General features: G+C 44.1%; 2 protein-coding genes across 2 annotated transcripts; one reads left to right on the plus strand and one right to left on the minus strand.

Annotated features, from left to right (window-relative positions):
• Positions 1-10273: 10273 nt before the first annotated feature.
• LOC132226233 (tripartite motif-containing protein 60-like) lies at positions 10274-11918 on the minus strand. The gene is given in 1 exon segment (XM_059681047.1): positions 10274-11918. A coding segment is annotated over 1 exon segment (1362 nt). The 3' UTR covers positions 10274-10556.
• Positions 11919-12483: 565 nt separating this feature from the next.
• Positions 12484-12771, plus strand: LOC132226619 (small ubiquitin-related modifier 1-like). Its single transcript, XM_059681177.1, has one exon. It carries the CDS (start codon positions 12484-12486, stop codon positions 12769-12771), a length of 288 nt encoding a protein of 95 aa, XP_059537160.1.
• Positions 12772-16178: the final 3407 nt, after the last annotated feature.

Consider the following 16178-nt stretch of genomic DNA (forward strand, 5'->3'; position numbering starts at 1 on the left):
AGGCTTAACTACAACAAGACTGCGCACAAAGACCACTAGGGGGTGCACCAAGAAAGCATAAAAAATGCAGAGACAAAGAAACAGGACAAAACTGTCAATGGAGGATATTGAGTTCAGAACCACACTTTTAAGGTCTCTCAAGAACTCTCTAGAAGCCGCCAATAAATGTAGTGAGATCCTTAAAAAATCTAATGAGACCCTCGATGTTATGATAAAGAACCAACTAGAAATTAAGCATACACGGACTGAAATAACGAATACTATACAGACTCCCAACAGCAGACCAGAGGAGCGCAAGAATCAAGGCAAAGATTTGAAATGCGAAGAAGCAAAAAACACCCAACCAGAAAAGCAAAATGAAAAAAGAATCCGAAAATACGAAGATAGTGTAAGGAGCCTCTGGGACAGCTTCAAGCGTACCAACATCAGAATTATAGGGGTGCCAGAAGATGAGAGAGAGCAAGATATTGAAAACCTGTTTGAAGAAATAATGACAGAAAACTTCCCCCACCTGGTGAAAGAAATAGACTTACAGGTCCAGGAAGTGCAGAGAACCCCAAACAAAATGAATCCAAAGAGGACCACACCAAGACACATCATCATCAAAATTCCAATAGCAAAAGACAAAGAGAAAATCCTAAAAGCAGCAAGAGAAAGAAACTCAGTTACCTACAAGGGAATACCCATACGACTGTCAGCTGATTTCTCAACAGAAACTTTGCAGGCCAGAAGGGAATGGCAAGAGATATTCAAAGTGATGAATACCAAGAACCTACAACCAAGATTACTTTATCCAGCAAAGCTATCATTCAGAACCGAAGGTCAGATAAAGAGCTTCACAGATAAGGAAAAGCTAAAGGAGTTCATCACCACCAAACCAGTATTATATGAAATGCTGAAAGGTATCCTTTAAGAACAGGAAGAAGAAGAAAAAGGTAAAGATACAAATTATGAACAACAAACATGCACTATCAACAAGTGAATCTAAGAATCAAGTGAACAAATAATCTGGTGATCATAATAGAATCAGGGACATAGAAAGGGAATGGACTGACTATTCTTGGGGGGGAAAGGGGTGTGGGTGATGCGGGAAGAGACTGGACAAAAATCCTGCACCTATGGATGAGGACAGTGGGTGGGGAGTGAGGGCGGAGGGTGGGGCGGGAACTGGGAGGAGGGGAGTTATGGGGGGAAAAAAGAGGAACAAATGTAATAATCTGAACAATAAAGATTTATTTTAAAAAAAAGAGTAAAGGAAAATCTTGCCCTGGCCAGTTTGGTTCAGTGGGTAGAGCATTGGCCTGCGGACTGAAGGGTCCCGGGTTCGATTCTGGTCAAGGGCATGTACCTTGGTTGAGGGCACATCTCCAGTTTGGGGTGTGCAGGAGGCAGCTGTTCGATGTTTCTCTCTCATGGATATTTCTAACTCTCTACCCCTCTCCCTTCCTCTCTGTAAAAAATCAATAATATATATATATATATATATATATATATATATATATATATATATTTATATTTATATTTATATTTATATTTATATTTATATTTATATTTATATTTAAGAGTAAAGAAAAAAATCTTGTCAGAAGATAGATCCTGGAAAAGTTTTAATTTTCATCAGCATTTAATAAAGTTATTCGTGCAGAAGTGTGTGCAACAGAACGCTGCTCTTTTTAAATTTCATTTGTACATTTCAGCCAGGGATATGACTTTTCAATGGGCATGGTCTGTACCAGCTTCATTAAAGTAAAAAAATATTTGGGGAAAAAAAAGTGATCTGGCCAGGCAGCTCAGTTGGCTGGAGCATGGTGCAGATGCGTCACTGTTTCAGAGTCAGTTCATGGTCAGTGCCCAAGCAATAATCAAGGATTGTAGGCAAAAATGAGTTGAACAAATCAACTTCTCTCTCTCTCTCTCTCTCTCACCCCCATTTCTCTAACCCTAAAGGCCTATTAATAAAAAGAGGGGCCCGTGTGGCTCAGTTGGTTGGAGTGTTGTCCCATGCACCAGGTCACAGGTTCCAGCCTCACATGGGTCATGTAAGAGAGGCAACTAATTGAGGTATCTCTCTCACATTGATGTTTCTCTGGCACTCTCTCTCCCTCCCTCTCTTAAAAAAAAAATCATCATACAACTGTTGGAGGGACTATACCATTATTTGTGAGGAAGTTTTTCCTGATAAATGAATCTAAATCCCATCAGAGTTCCAAAGCATCTATTTACAGGAACTATAAGCGATTGAGAAAACTCTGAAGAATAATCTGGTCAATTTAATATTTCAACTTGCTTGTACCACTGGATAGCCATTTAGCTGCTGAAACACTGACTCTGGGTGTGACTGTGAGATTTCTGGGAGAGATTAGTATTTGAATCTGTTGAGAAAAGCAGACAGCCCCCCACATGTCAGTGGGCAACATCCATCCACTGACGGCCTGAAGAGAACAAGCACCTGGGAAGGCTGCATTCACTCTCTGTTAGACTCACTGCCCCATCCTCTCACCCTTTACAAGAAAATAAATTTAAAAAATAAATAATTTTAAAAACTTTAATGTAGAAGTATGTAAATTAAGAGTCTCTTTTAGAAATATACTAGAGCAGTGATAGCAAACCTATGACACTCATTTTTTGGTTGATTTTTCTTTGTTGAATGGCATTTAAATATATAAAATAAATATAAAAAATATACATCTTTGTTTTACTGTGGTTGCAAATATCAAAAAATTTCTATTTGTGACACGGCACCAGAGTTAAGTTAGGGTTTTTCCAAATGCTGACACGCCGAGCTCAAAAGGTTCGCCATCACTGTACTAGAGGCCCGGTGCACAACATTTGTGCACTGGGGGTGAAGGGTGGGGGGTAAAGTGTCCCTCAGCCCTGCCTGTGCCCTTTAGCAGTCCGGGAGCCCTCAGGGGATGTCCAACTGGAGCGGGCCTAAGCCGCAGTCAGACATTTTTAATGCAACCGCAGCTCACCAGCTGTAAGCCTGGCTCAGGGCTTCTCGCTGAGCAGCACTCCCCTGTGGGAGCACACTGACCACCAGGGGGCAGCTGCTGTGTTGAGCATCTGCCCCCTAGTGGTCAGTGCCCATCATAGTTACCAGTCGTTCCACCGTTCAGTTGACTTGCATATTACCCTTTTATTATATATATATATATATATATATATATATATATATATATATATATAACGAAAAGTTTACAAGTAAACTCATGGAGATTTCCTGCCCAGAAATGGCAAAAGGCTGGTATGACTATAAGGAAAAGTAGCAAAAAAATTAGTTATAAAATACTAGTGGCCAGGTGCACGAAATTTGTCCACATTAAAAGAGGATTAATTAGAGGAAATATTTTAATATTGCTATTTGCCCTTTCTCTATAACTGAAGTGTCAGGGATGAAAGAAAAGTAGCAAAATGTATATGAAAATCTTCCTCCTGTCAGAGTCTGGGGTGTGCCCAGGGACCCAGAGTCAAGTCCCCGCCCACCCATGGCACCTCAAGATTGCGCAAGACCCAGACCCAGCTGGCCCCACCCCCATTGGATGAGATCCAGACCTGGCCAACCTCACCCTCGTCAGGCTGTGCTGGGCAGGGAGCGCAGCCTCAGGTCGCCCAGCACACCATCAGGTTCCCCGACCCGGGGCCGGGCCCACAGCCTGAGGTCCCTCAGTCCAGCACCAGGGTGGTGGGCACGGCCTGTGGTCCCCCGGCCAGGCCCAGTGCCATGCAGCCTCAGGTCCCTGGCTCTCTTCTAGCCAAGAAGGTTTCTCCTACTCCCTTCCTTAAGCTTCATCCATTTCCCTTCATCTCAGAGCTCTCAGATCCATTCCATCTCCTTTCTTCCTCACAGTTGTTTCAAATTGGTCCCCTTTCTCCACTCCAAATCCATTATCTGCTTCCGTGTTTCCACACTCCATCCCAGCCAACAAGTTTCCCATATAGAAATTGAGAAAAGACCAAGGCTAGCATTAAAGTGCCACCTGCTTGTAGGTTGTGTGGGCTGGATTTCAGGTCTGATTTCAGTCTGCCTGTGTCATTGGGGATGGGATTTTTGATCATCTGTTCCTCCAGAGACAGATGCAGCCAGAAAAATATCACTCAGCTTCCCTTTCAGTTTGGTGTCAGCATACACATCAATTTAGGGGAATCTCTTGGAACCTCTGGTTTTATTTTTAAAATATACTTTTATTGATTTCGGAGAGAAAAAGAGAAGAGAGAAATAGAAACATCAATGAGGAGAGAGAATAATTTACTGGCTGCCTCCTGCAGGCCTAACACTGGGGGATTGAGTCTGTAACCCTGTATATGCCCTTGACCAGAATCGAACCCAGGTACTCTTATCAGCTGAGCCAAACTGGCTAGGGAGGGACTTTAACAAAAAGAATTTGACACCAAACATTGAGACATTCTAGAAGAGGATTCCTGAAGCATCCATCTTATATAAAAGCTACTGTTTGAAATTTTAACCCTATTTTGGCTTCTGTAAATGCTTGCTTGCTTAAATAATAAGGAAATAAGACTACTCCCATTCCAGAGAGGCCATAAACTATGCCCCAGACAGAGTTTGCAGTGCTGGCACCAGCCCAGGCCTTGAGATATGGTCTCATGGCCCCTTCCCAGCACGCAGACATTCTTTCTCAGAAGGCCCAGAAGTCTCATTCCAAATTTGGGAGACAAAGGACTGGAAAAAGTATAGAGAGAGTTTCCTCCATACTGGGAGGCCCAGAATTTGAAAGACACATTTTTCTCTGGGCCTGCCCATAATTAAAATGTAACTCCCCTTTCTCTAAGCCTGGCTTGGTTTTTCTCCAGTCTTCTCTAACATTCCCACAGGGAGCTTCAGACTAGCACTTCAGGGCACTTTGCATGAGGGTATTGACGAAAGGGTATTTATAACCCATTAGGTCAGATTGGGAACTTGGTATCTGTATCTTTTGCAAGCATTTAGATGATGTAGGGCAAGGCTAACTGAGGGACACCAGCAATAATTAAAATATGTTTCTTAAAATAACCTGAATCCAAGTGATGATTGGCTTGTGAGGTAAAGTCAAGGTCCTGCTAGAGTAGCCACCCAGAAAGCCAAGGGTGGGGAGCAATACCTCCATGGCTCTCAGTTTGGTCCCACCTCCTGCACCAGTATCATCCCCACTCCCAGCTTACCTGGGGCTTGCTCCTTTGAGTGAGTCCCTGAAGTGTGTCTCCAAGAAGAGTCTCTGAAGCCAGTCTCCTACCAGTTAAATGCTTAGTAATGTGAGCCTGGCCTATATATACCACTAGGAGGGTGAATCTCTTTAAGACCTCACCCACCAAAGCTCCTCCCTGGAGGTGGGACTTGAGTGTGAGGGTGGTAATAGGAGGATCTTCAGAAGTCTGGTTGACGGGATCTCCTCTTATTCATGCAGGCCATAGAGGACTAACCTTGTTAGTATGCATAATCTAATTTGCTCCTTTATAATCCTCCCTTGAACTTCTCACCACTCTTTAATCCCCTCTTTTCTGTGGAAGAAACGGAAATGAAAAGTAAAATCTTGCCCTAGCTGGTTTGGCTCAGTGGATAGAGCCTTGGCCTTGGGACTTAAGGGTTCCAGGTTCAATTCTGGTCAAGGGCACATACCCAGGTTGCAGGCTCAATCCCCATTGGGGGCGGGGGGTGGGGGGCGTTTGCAGGAGGCCGCTGATCAATAATTCTCTTTCATCATTGATGTTTCTATTTCCCTCACCCTTCCTCTCTGAAATCCAAACAAATATATTAAAATAATACTAATAGAGAAACCAAGATGGCGGCATAGGTTAACGCCAGAGATTGCTGCCTCGAACAACCACTTCAAAAAACAACTAAAAGACGGAATGGACATCATCCAGAACCACAGGAAGGCTGGCTGAGTGGAAATTCTACAGCTAGGAGGAAAGAGAATATCATACCCAGACTCAGAGGAGGCGCAGTGCTGAAGTGAAATACTGAGGTGCGAAGTGCACGTGGAGCGGGCTGGAGGCGGAGAGCGCGGTTGTTGTTTTCAATTGGGAGGGAGCTTCAGACTCTGAGCTCCAGATCCGGGCCAGTCTCTAGAGACCCAGACTCAAACAGGAGAAGTGGAATTGTCTGGCTTCGGTCGGAACTCGAAGGCAGCTTTCTCTCCGAGGTTTGCAGCGGTTGCTGGGACTCCGTGAGGCAGAGCCCCTAGGGATGGAACTGAGAGCAGCCATAACTGCTTGCTCTGCCTGCCCTGTAGATCCCCGGACACCCGCCCCACCCAAGCCCTGCGCAGAGCCATTTGCCGGATAGCCTCAGGCAAAGGCTAGATTAGCACCACCCTAGAGATCCATCAAGGAAGCTCTCCCACTGCAGACACAGCGGACTCTCATAGCCAGTTAACATGGAGGTCAAATCCCCCCCCCGTATTGCCAACAACAATCAAGGCTTAACTACAACAAGACTGCGCACAAAGACCACTAGGGGGTGCACCAAGAAAGCATAAAAAATGCAGAGACAAAGAAACAGGACAAAACTGTCAATGGAGGATATTGAGTTCAGAACCACACTTTTAAGGTCTCTCAAGAACTCTCTAGAAGCCGCCAATAAATGTAGTGAGATCCTTAAAAAATCTAATGAGACCCTCGATGTTATGATAAAGAACCAACTAGAAATTAAGCATACACGGACTGAAATAACGAATACTATACAGACTCCCAACAGCAGACCAGAGGAGCGCAAGAATCAAGGCAAAGATTTGAAATGCGAAGAAGCAAAAAACACCCAACCAGAAAAGCAAAATGAAAAAAGAATCCGAAAATACGAAGATAGTGTAAGGAGCCTCTGGGACAGCTTCAAGCGTACCAACATCAGAATTATAGGGGTGCCAGAAGATGAGAGAGAGCAAGATATTGAAAACCTGTTTGAAGAAATAATGACAGAAAACTTCCCCCACCTGGTGAAAGAAATAGACTTACAGGTCCAGGAAGTGCAGAGAACCCCAAACAAAATGAATCCAAAGAGGACCACACCAAGACACATCATCATCAAAATTCCAATAGCAAAAGACAAAGAGAAAATCCTAAAAGCAGCAAGAGAAAGAAACTCAGTTACCTACAAGGGAATACCCATACGACTGTCAGCTGATTTCTCAACAGAAACTTTGCAGGCCAGAAGGGAATGGCAAGAGATATTCAAAGTGATGAATACCAAGAACCTACAACCAAGATTACTTTATCCAGCAAAGCTATCATTCAGAACCGAAGGTCAGATAAAGAGCTTCACAGATAAGGAAAAGCTAAAGGAGTTCATCACCACCAAACCAGTATTATATGAAATGCTGAAAGGTATCCTTTAAGAACAGGAAGAAGAAGAAAAAGGTAAAGATACAAATTATGAACAACAAACATGCACTATCAACAAGTGAATCTAAGAATCAAGTGAACAAATAATCTGGTGATCATAATAGAATCAGGGACATAGAAAGGGAATGGACTGACTATTCTTGGGGAGGAAAGGGGTGTGGGAGATGCGGGAAGAGACTGGACAAAAATCCTGCACCTATGGATGAGGACAGTGGGTGGGGAGTGAGGGCGGAGGGTGGGGCAGGAACTGGGAGGAGGGGAGTTATGGGGGGGAAAAAAGAGGAACATGTAATAATCTGAACAATAAAGATTTAATTAAAAAAATAATACTAATAAAGATAAAATCTTTGCTTCCTTTCCAACTAGGGCCTGGCACAAAGAAGAGTGGAGAGAAGAAGGGTCATTCTGCCATCAAGGAGTTAGTGACCAGAGAATACACCATCAAAATCACAAGCACATCTATGGAGTGGGTTTCAAGCAATACATGAAATATATCTGTATGTGGGTGTGAAAAACAAAAACAAAACCTGTAGATATATTTTTTGTAAAAAGGAAATTATAGGGAACATTTGATATCTTGCTTCCCAGCAATAGTCATCATTTCGGGCTCAAATAGATGCTTATAATTTATTTATTTATTTATTTTTGTTAATCCTCACCCAAGAATTTTTTTCCATTCAATTTTAGGGAAAGTGGAAGAGAGAGGGAAAGACGGAGACAAACAATGACCTAAGAGCAACAGCTGGTTCCTCCTGCATGAGCCCAGACAAGAGCCCGCGTCGGGGAAGAGCCTGCAACCAAAGTATGTGGCCTTGTTGTGGAGTTCAACTCAGACCCTTTGGTCGGCAGATCAAAGGGGTATCCACTGAGCCAAATTGGCTAGAGTTCTTATGATTATTTTTTTAAAGGAAAGTGTAGAACAAAACACATAGTTGTCTCATATTGTATTATGGAACAATGCTATGTAATAAAAAGCTAATATGCAAATAGACCCAATGGCAGAACAACCAAACAACTGAACAACCGGTCGCTATGACATGCACTGACCACCAGGGGGCGGGCACGGAACATGTTGGGCATTGGCCACGGTGGCATGGTGGAGCAGGGGCGCCAAACCATGGTGGGGTGCTGGTTACTGTCATCAAGACAAGTGTCTGGTGGTTACTGAAAATTCTTTGCTCCTGTGCACCACAGTTCCACTGGGTGCTCACACGCACTGCCAGCGCAGCAACACTCACACCCACAGCTGGAACTGGAGCCGCTGCTCGCAGCAGCTGCCTGAGGCCAGCGCCTGTCCTGATTGCTCAGTGCGGTTAGTGGGTGCAAATGGCGACTGCTGGCCTCAATTGCCCCTAAAAGCTTCTCCACCTCCCCTTGCTCCTGAGTGGCAACCGGGGAAGCAGTCACTGCTCAAAACTGCTATCAGCCTGTTCCAGCTGGCCCTTCAATGCTCCCTCTTCCTCTAGCTGTACTGACCCAGTGCTGTGACAACACATGACTGAGGGAGTTAGATCCCCGGTGGGTAATGGAACGGTGCCCTGCTGGCCTACATTGCACTTCATAAGAATAAGCACCTGAGATCACCACAGCATGGCATGGGCATTCTGATCAGGGCAGTGGTCCCTTGTACCTCAATAAAAGCTCTGAGGAGAAACTTTTCCAGTTATGGAGAGACAAATAGTTCAGAGATATGCACAGTAAAACTGTATTTCCAAACATTGTAAACAATACCATACAAGTATACAAACAGAAGCATGTTCTCAAAGGTTGTCAATTTCCCATAATGTCAAAATGAGCATGTGACCTTGGCAGGTCATACAGTGGTTGTAAAACGTAGGTTTATAGCCCTGGCCACTTGGCTCAGTTCCTTGGAATGTCTTGTCACACAACAAAAAGTGGGCAGTCTTGATTCTCAGTCAGGGCACATAGGCTTCGGGTTCAATCCATGTTCAGGGTGAGTACAGGAAGCAACTGATGGATGCTTCTCTCTCACATTGATGTTTCTCTCTCTGTGTGTTTCTCTCTCTCTCTCTCTCTCTCTCTCTCTCTCTCTCTCTCTCTCTGTTTCTCTCTCTCTCTCTCTGTTTCTCTCTCTCTCTATCAGTAAACATCATCAGGTGATAATTTTATTTTAAATATTTTTTTATTTATTTCAGACAGTAAGAGGGAGAGTTAGGGACATCAACGATGAGAGAGAATCCTTGATAGGCTGCCTCCTGCACACCCCACTCTGTGGATTGAACCCAAAACCTGGGCATGTGCCCTGACTGGGAATCAAAATGAACCAAGACCTTCTGATTCACAGATCGATGCTCAACCACTGCACCACTCCATCTAGGTGCAGTTGAGAAATTTAAAACAAAGGTATGTTTACAGTTGTTGGCAGGCAAAAGTTTATTCTCTTGTTATTTGTTATTAATTACTGTACATATTTGTAACACTATTGTCAACCTGCTTTTGCTCAGCCCTGCACATGAAATTGTTATAAAACATGAGACACAAAGCAAGACATTTAGAATTCCCAAAAAATTACATGGAAAATAACAAATAGTAAATAGAATATGTTTCTTATGGAAACTTCTGACTTAGGTCAGTCAAATCTACAACACAGCCTCCCTAGAACTCAGCAAATGCAGCACAAATTGCAAGGACACCCTTGCCTAGGGAGCCAGGGTGTGTTACCACACAAAGCCAGAAGAGGAAGCCCTGGCAGTGGGCTTCATATCTGGAAAATCCTGCTCACAATGTCAAAGGTGGGGACCAGCTTGCACAGGCAGGGAGGCAGGCACCCAAAATTAGTTTCAAATGTTCACACTGATGATGACTCCCCACGTATCAGAAGAGTATGGCAAAGTATATTACTCACACGGTGACATTTTGGGGGAGAGAAGGGCAGATATTAGAATAAATCCCAGAAGGACTGAGAGCACAGGGAAAAGGGACTAGCTTATGGTGTTCATGTTGGTTACTGGGTGCTGTTGTTGGGAGCCTGCTGACACTGATGGAAACTTGCTTGATTGGAACTTCCCACCTGCGCCCAAGGATGGAGCACCTGGACTTTCTCATTAGCTTTCCCAGGTGTAAGGTCAGGGAGGAGAGAAGGGTGAGTCCATAACGCTTTCAACATTCAAACATCAAAAGAGGAATCAGGATTTTGATGCTAAGTATTCCTTTCAATAAAAAGGGAAGAAAATAAGCAAACAAAATTCCCCCCAAGTTGTTCATCACTTCACTCTGATTGTAAGGGATTCTGAAGAAGGTCCAATGGAGAAATAAGGCCTCAGTTTCTCTGTAAAGGTATCACGGAATCCATCCAAGAATGACCTGCTATTCAAATTGTAAAATGAAACCTCTCCCAACTCATAGTCCAGAAAAACGCCAATCTTACGTTGCCCTGCACAGAAAATGTGGAGTAAATTAGTTTTCTGCTGATACTGCCAGCATCCATTGCTTGGGGATGGTGATCTGAGAGTATTTCTGAGGATGGATTCTTTACACACACCTAAGAAACAATCACCTGTGCCTCCTATTGCTACCTGCCAAAAACGCCTGCCAGCATCAAAGCCTTCAGAACTCAGGACAGCCGGGGAAGAAGTGCATGCCTGGGGATTAGGAAGACCATCTGGTCTCCTATAGGTCACACTTTTTCTATCTCTTGAGATAATGAGACTTGAATGGACAGTTTCAGGATCCAGGGTCAAATCTACGTGAAACACGCGGATCATTTTATGCAGGCCCAAGTAGTGTGGGGGGAGACAGCAACTCCTCTTTAATTCATATGAAAACATTGCTGGGGTCTCTATGTTTCCATAGCTGTTGTGGATGCTTTCAATGCCTGTGAGTAAACCCAGGCCTGTCTGCAAACACTTCTCTTCTATTTCACTTAACAGAATGTTTAACCTGAACATATGGTATGAAATTTGCTTTCCGTTTTCAATTAGATTTTCTTCAACATCATTCTCTTCTATAGGCAGATCGTTATCAATTTCATCTCGCTCTCTTTCCAATAAAAACTTAAGTTCGTTACATTCATAGTCCAATTCCTCCCTCCATTTTTTCATCTTTCTCTTTACTTCCCAAGTATTTGCAACTTGCTTTTTATATACAGTTTCATCACTTTCAAGGCTGTTAGTGAGGACCCCAATGTGCCTTTTGAGCATCCCTCTCTGACTAGTTGCTGCTTCCTCAATGGGGATCAGGGGCAGATCCTGGGGGTCTAAGGGGTCCCTGCACTGGGGACACAGCAGCTCCAGGCTTTTCTCACAGAACAGGGTCAGAACCTGATTGTGCTTCCCACACAGGGGTATTTCTTCCTGCAATTTCCTCTGGCTCCCTGAGGTGGGGATCTGCTTAACAATCTCAATCATGTGACATAAATGGGTGTTCCTCTACAAGATCCTGTCAGGGCAGTGGTGGAGGCAGACAGGACAGGGAAAGGTGCCCTGTAGACCTTCCCAGCGCTGGTGGATGCAGGAGGGACAAAAGTTGTGCCCACAGGCAATGGTCACTGGGTCTCTCAGGTAATCCAGGCAGATGGGACAGCTGGCCTCTGCTTGGAGCTTGGCCAGGGAAGCTGCAAAGGCCATGGTGCAAGTGACTATCAGAAGAGACTCCCTTCAGTCAGTGTGATCCTCCAGGAGCGAGGAGAAGTGAGAAACGGAGGTCTGCTCAGGTCTCCCTCTCTGTGCAACGCAGTAGGAGCTTCCAAGAAGAGTTCCAGTGGCCAGCTGACGTGTAGTCTTCCTGTCACCTTCTTCTGTAGTTAATGTCAGGTTCCCCAAGTGAAGATCAGCTGTGGACCCTGGTCAAAAACCAAGCAACACACAAGTCATAAGTAGTTTTTGTGGACAAAAAGATATCACCATTAAAAGTTCAATCAGCATTAACCCTTCCCTCCCCGTATGAACAGCATGTCAGGTAGTCCAAATCAGTTATTATGACAATATTTAAGGAGGAGTTAGAAGTAAAGTCTACCTATTTTGCAACTTAAGAGGAATTAGTCAATCTAAGAAAATTCATCCTTGCCCTCGACCATCACAAAAAAAGTGATCTTGTGCTGTGGGAAAGAGACAAGGAGTTGTAAACCAAGAGCGAGGTCCTGCCTACCAGAGGACACTTCTTTGTGAAGTCCCCAGGTGAGTCACCGTCACCATGTCGGAACAGGAGGCAAAACCCTCAACAGGAGACTTGGGGAATAAGAAGGAAGGAGGATACATTCAACTCAAAGTCATTGGACAGGACAGAAGTGAGATTCACTTCAAAGTGAAAATGACATCTCACCTCAAGGAACTCAAAGAATCATGCTGTCTAAGACTGGGAGTTCCAATGAACTGGCTCACGTTTCTCTTGGAGGGTCAGAGAAGTGCTGATAATCACACTCCAGAAGAACTGGGAATGGAGGAGGAAGATGTGAGTGAAGTTTATCAGGAACAACAATAGGTCGTTCAATGGTTTAGATATACTTTTTCTTTTCCCTCAATCTTTTCTTATTGTTAAAAATAGTACCTTAATAATTGGGTGGTCAAAACGGAATTGATAAGTGACCCTCCCCCGCTCATCTCTTTAAAACCTCTGGTAATTTGAATTCTAGTGCCCATTATTCATTATTGTTGGTTTTCATTGTGCTGAGTTTTGGTGATCAATCCTCAGCCTCCTTCACATCACCCTCTCCTTTTGAAATATTAAATGTGTGCACAGGGAGGCCACCCTTTTCAGTACTGTGCATTTTGATGCTTGTGATAAATTAAGACTCTCTTTTAGAAATATATAATAAAAAGTTTACAAGTAAACTCATAGAGATTTCCTGCCCAGAAATGGCAAAAGGTTGGTACGACTATAGGAAGAAGTTGCAAAAGAGGTTACTTATAAAATATGGGTTCTTCATACATGAAGTCATAAGATTTTCTCTCCTATTCTGAATACCTAGAATATTATGTTGCCGGGAGCCGGTCCATCCTTGCTGTTTCAGGGGACCTGGCATATATGGCATACTGTTCTTAATATGTTTGCTCACCTTCTTGGCACGATGTGTTTTAAACAAGGTCACCTCTCTGAGAAAGGTTGTTTCCCCAGATAGGGATTTTCCCCTGAAGATAGGGAGGGAATAAAACCCCTTAACTAAGTGCCAGGCGGGTAATTAATCACTTTAACTACGAACAATCATTGCTTAAGCTACATAATCTTTACTCCCTGGAATGGAGATAAGAAACGCCCTAACCTTTGGAATAGAGATTGATAGGATTGGAATCAACTGGTATAAATACAGCTGTAACAAGACAACAGGATACAGAACCTAGACACAGAATCTACACAGAACCTAGAGACAGAAGAACTTCGCTGGAGAGAACATGGCAAAAGATCCTGGACAGAAACTGGAGACAGAACCTAGCGAGAGAACATGGCAAAAGATCCTGGACAGAAACTGGACACAGAACCTAGACACAGAACCTAGAGACAGAAGAACTTCGCTGGAGAGAACATGGCAAAAGATCCTGGACAGAAACTGGACACAGAACCTAGACACAGAACCTAGTGAGAGAGCCTGGCTGAAGAACCTAGAGACAGAACCTGGCTACAGAACCTGGCAATAGAACCAGGCAAGAGAACCCAACCATGCTGATCAACTGAATGCTGCCTCCGTGTCATTCCTTCTTCGCCGACTCCGTCCACACCTTTGGGGAACCCTGGACCTGCTGGGGTTGGACCCCAGCATTCTATAATTTACTTTTTTAAAAATTAACCATTTGAATTCCATTTCAGTGTTTCTCTGCTCTCTTCTAGCCAAAAATGTCTCTTCTACTTCCCTCCTTAAGCTTCATCCATGTCCCTTCATCTCAGAGTTCTCAGATCCACTTCATCTCCTTTCTTCCTCACAGTTATTTCAAACTGGTCCCCTTTCTCCACTCCAAATCCATCACCTGCTTCCCTGTTCCCACATCCCATCCCACCCAACAAATCTCCCATACTGAGATAAATTGCGATTGAGAAAAGACCAAGGCTGGCATTAAAGTGCCATCTGCTTGTAGGTTATATGGGCTGGATTTCAGGTCTGATCTTAGTCCCCCTGAGTCATTGGGGATGGGATTTTTGATTATTGGTTCCTCCAGAGACAGATGCAACCAGGAAAATAGTAACTGCCTCCCTTTCAGTTTGGTGTCAGCATACACAGCAATTTAGGTAAACCTCTGGGAACCTCTGGTTTTATCTTTTAAATATCTTTTTATTGATTTCAGAGAGAAAAAGAGAAGAAGAGAGAGATAGAAACATCAATGTTGAGAGAGAATCACTTATTGCCTCTTTCCTGCAGGCCCAATACTGGGATGGAGTCCATAGCCTGGGTATAGGCCCAGGACCAGAATCAAACCTGGGCACTCTATTCACTGAGCCAAACTGACTAGGGCAGAACCTCTGGTTTTAAACAAAAATATTTGACAACAGACACCGAGACATTCTAGAAGAGGATTCCCACAGGCAACTTCAGACCAGCACTTCAGGGCGCTTTCCAGGTGCAGATAGACATTAAGTCACCTCTTAGGTCAGATTGGGATCCTGGTATCTGTGTTTTTTGCAAGCATTTAGCTAAAGTAGGGCAAGGCTAACTGAGGGACACCAGCAATAATGAAAGCACGTGCCTTAAAATAACCTGAATCCAAGAGATGATTGGCTAATGAGGTAAAGTCAAGGCCCTGCTAGAGTAGCCACCCAGAAAGCCACGGGTGGGAGCAATACCTCCATGGCTCTCAGTTTGGTCCCATCTCTCGCACCAGTATCATCCTGACTCCCAGCTTACCTGGGGCCTGCTCCTTTGAGTGAGTCCCTGAAGTGTATCTCCAAGAAGAGTCTCTGAAGCCAGGCTCCTACCAGTTAAATGCTTACTAATGTGAGCCTGGCCTATATATACCACTAGGAAGGTGAATCTCTTTAAGACCTCACCCACCAAAGGATCCTCCTTGGAGGTGGGACTTGTGGGCGAGGGTGAGGGTAGGATGAAGTTCAAAAGTCTGGCTTATGGGATCTCCTCTTATTCCTGAAGGCTAGGAGGGACTAACCTTGTTAATATGCATAATCTGATTTGCACATTTGTAATCCTCCCTTGAATGTCTCAACACCCTTTATTCCCATTTTGCTGAGGATGAAACTGAAATTAAAAGTAAAATCTTTGTTGTTGCTGTTTTTTATTTCAGAAAGAGGGAGGGAGAGGGAGAGGGAGAGGGAGAGGGAGAGGGAGAGGGAGAGGGAGAGGGAGAGGGAGAGGGAGAGGGAGAGGGAGAGGGAGAGGGAGAGGGAGAGGGAGAGGGAGAGGGAGAGGGAGAGATAGAAACATAAATGATGAGAATTATCAATCGGCTGCCTCCTGCATGCCCCCTAATGGGGATTGAGCTCACAAACAGGCATGTGGCCTGACCAGGAATCGAACAGTAACCCCCTGGTTCATGAGTCAATGCTGAACTACTGAGCCATGTTGGCCAGGTCTCCATTATTTTTAATCTTACCAAAGTCCTAAAAAAGAGGTAGGGAATGGAAGTTGGTAGTGTGGAGAAAGAGGAGCTGCTATTCCCAATGTCCATCAGAAGAGAAAGTTTTACCTCAACCTTTCAAAACCCTTTGTTCCCTTCAGTCCCTGAAGAGCCACACCTATGTTTTATATAGGATGCACTTCTGCTGACTCCCTGCCATTGTTCTCTAGTAATTACATTTGTTAATTATGGAAAACCTACTGTAAACTATGTCCTATTCTAAGCATGAGATACTGCAGTGAACTAAACTGATAACCTATCCTTCATGCAGTTTACATTCTAGTCGGGAAGGGAGGAATACTCCCTCAACAAATACATAGATGTTAGATG

This window comes from Myotis daubentonii, chromosome 2 (assembly GCF_963259705.1).
Source record: "Myotis daubentonii chromosome 2, mMyoDau2.1, whole genome shotgun sequence".
NCBI lineage: Eukaryota > Metazoa > Chordata > Mammalia > Chiroptera > Vespertilionidae > Myotis > Myotis daubentonii.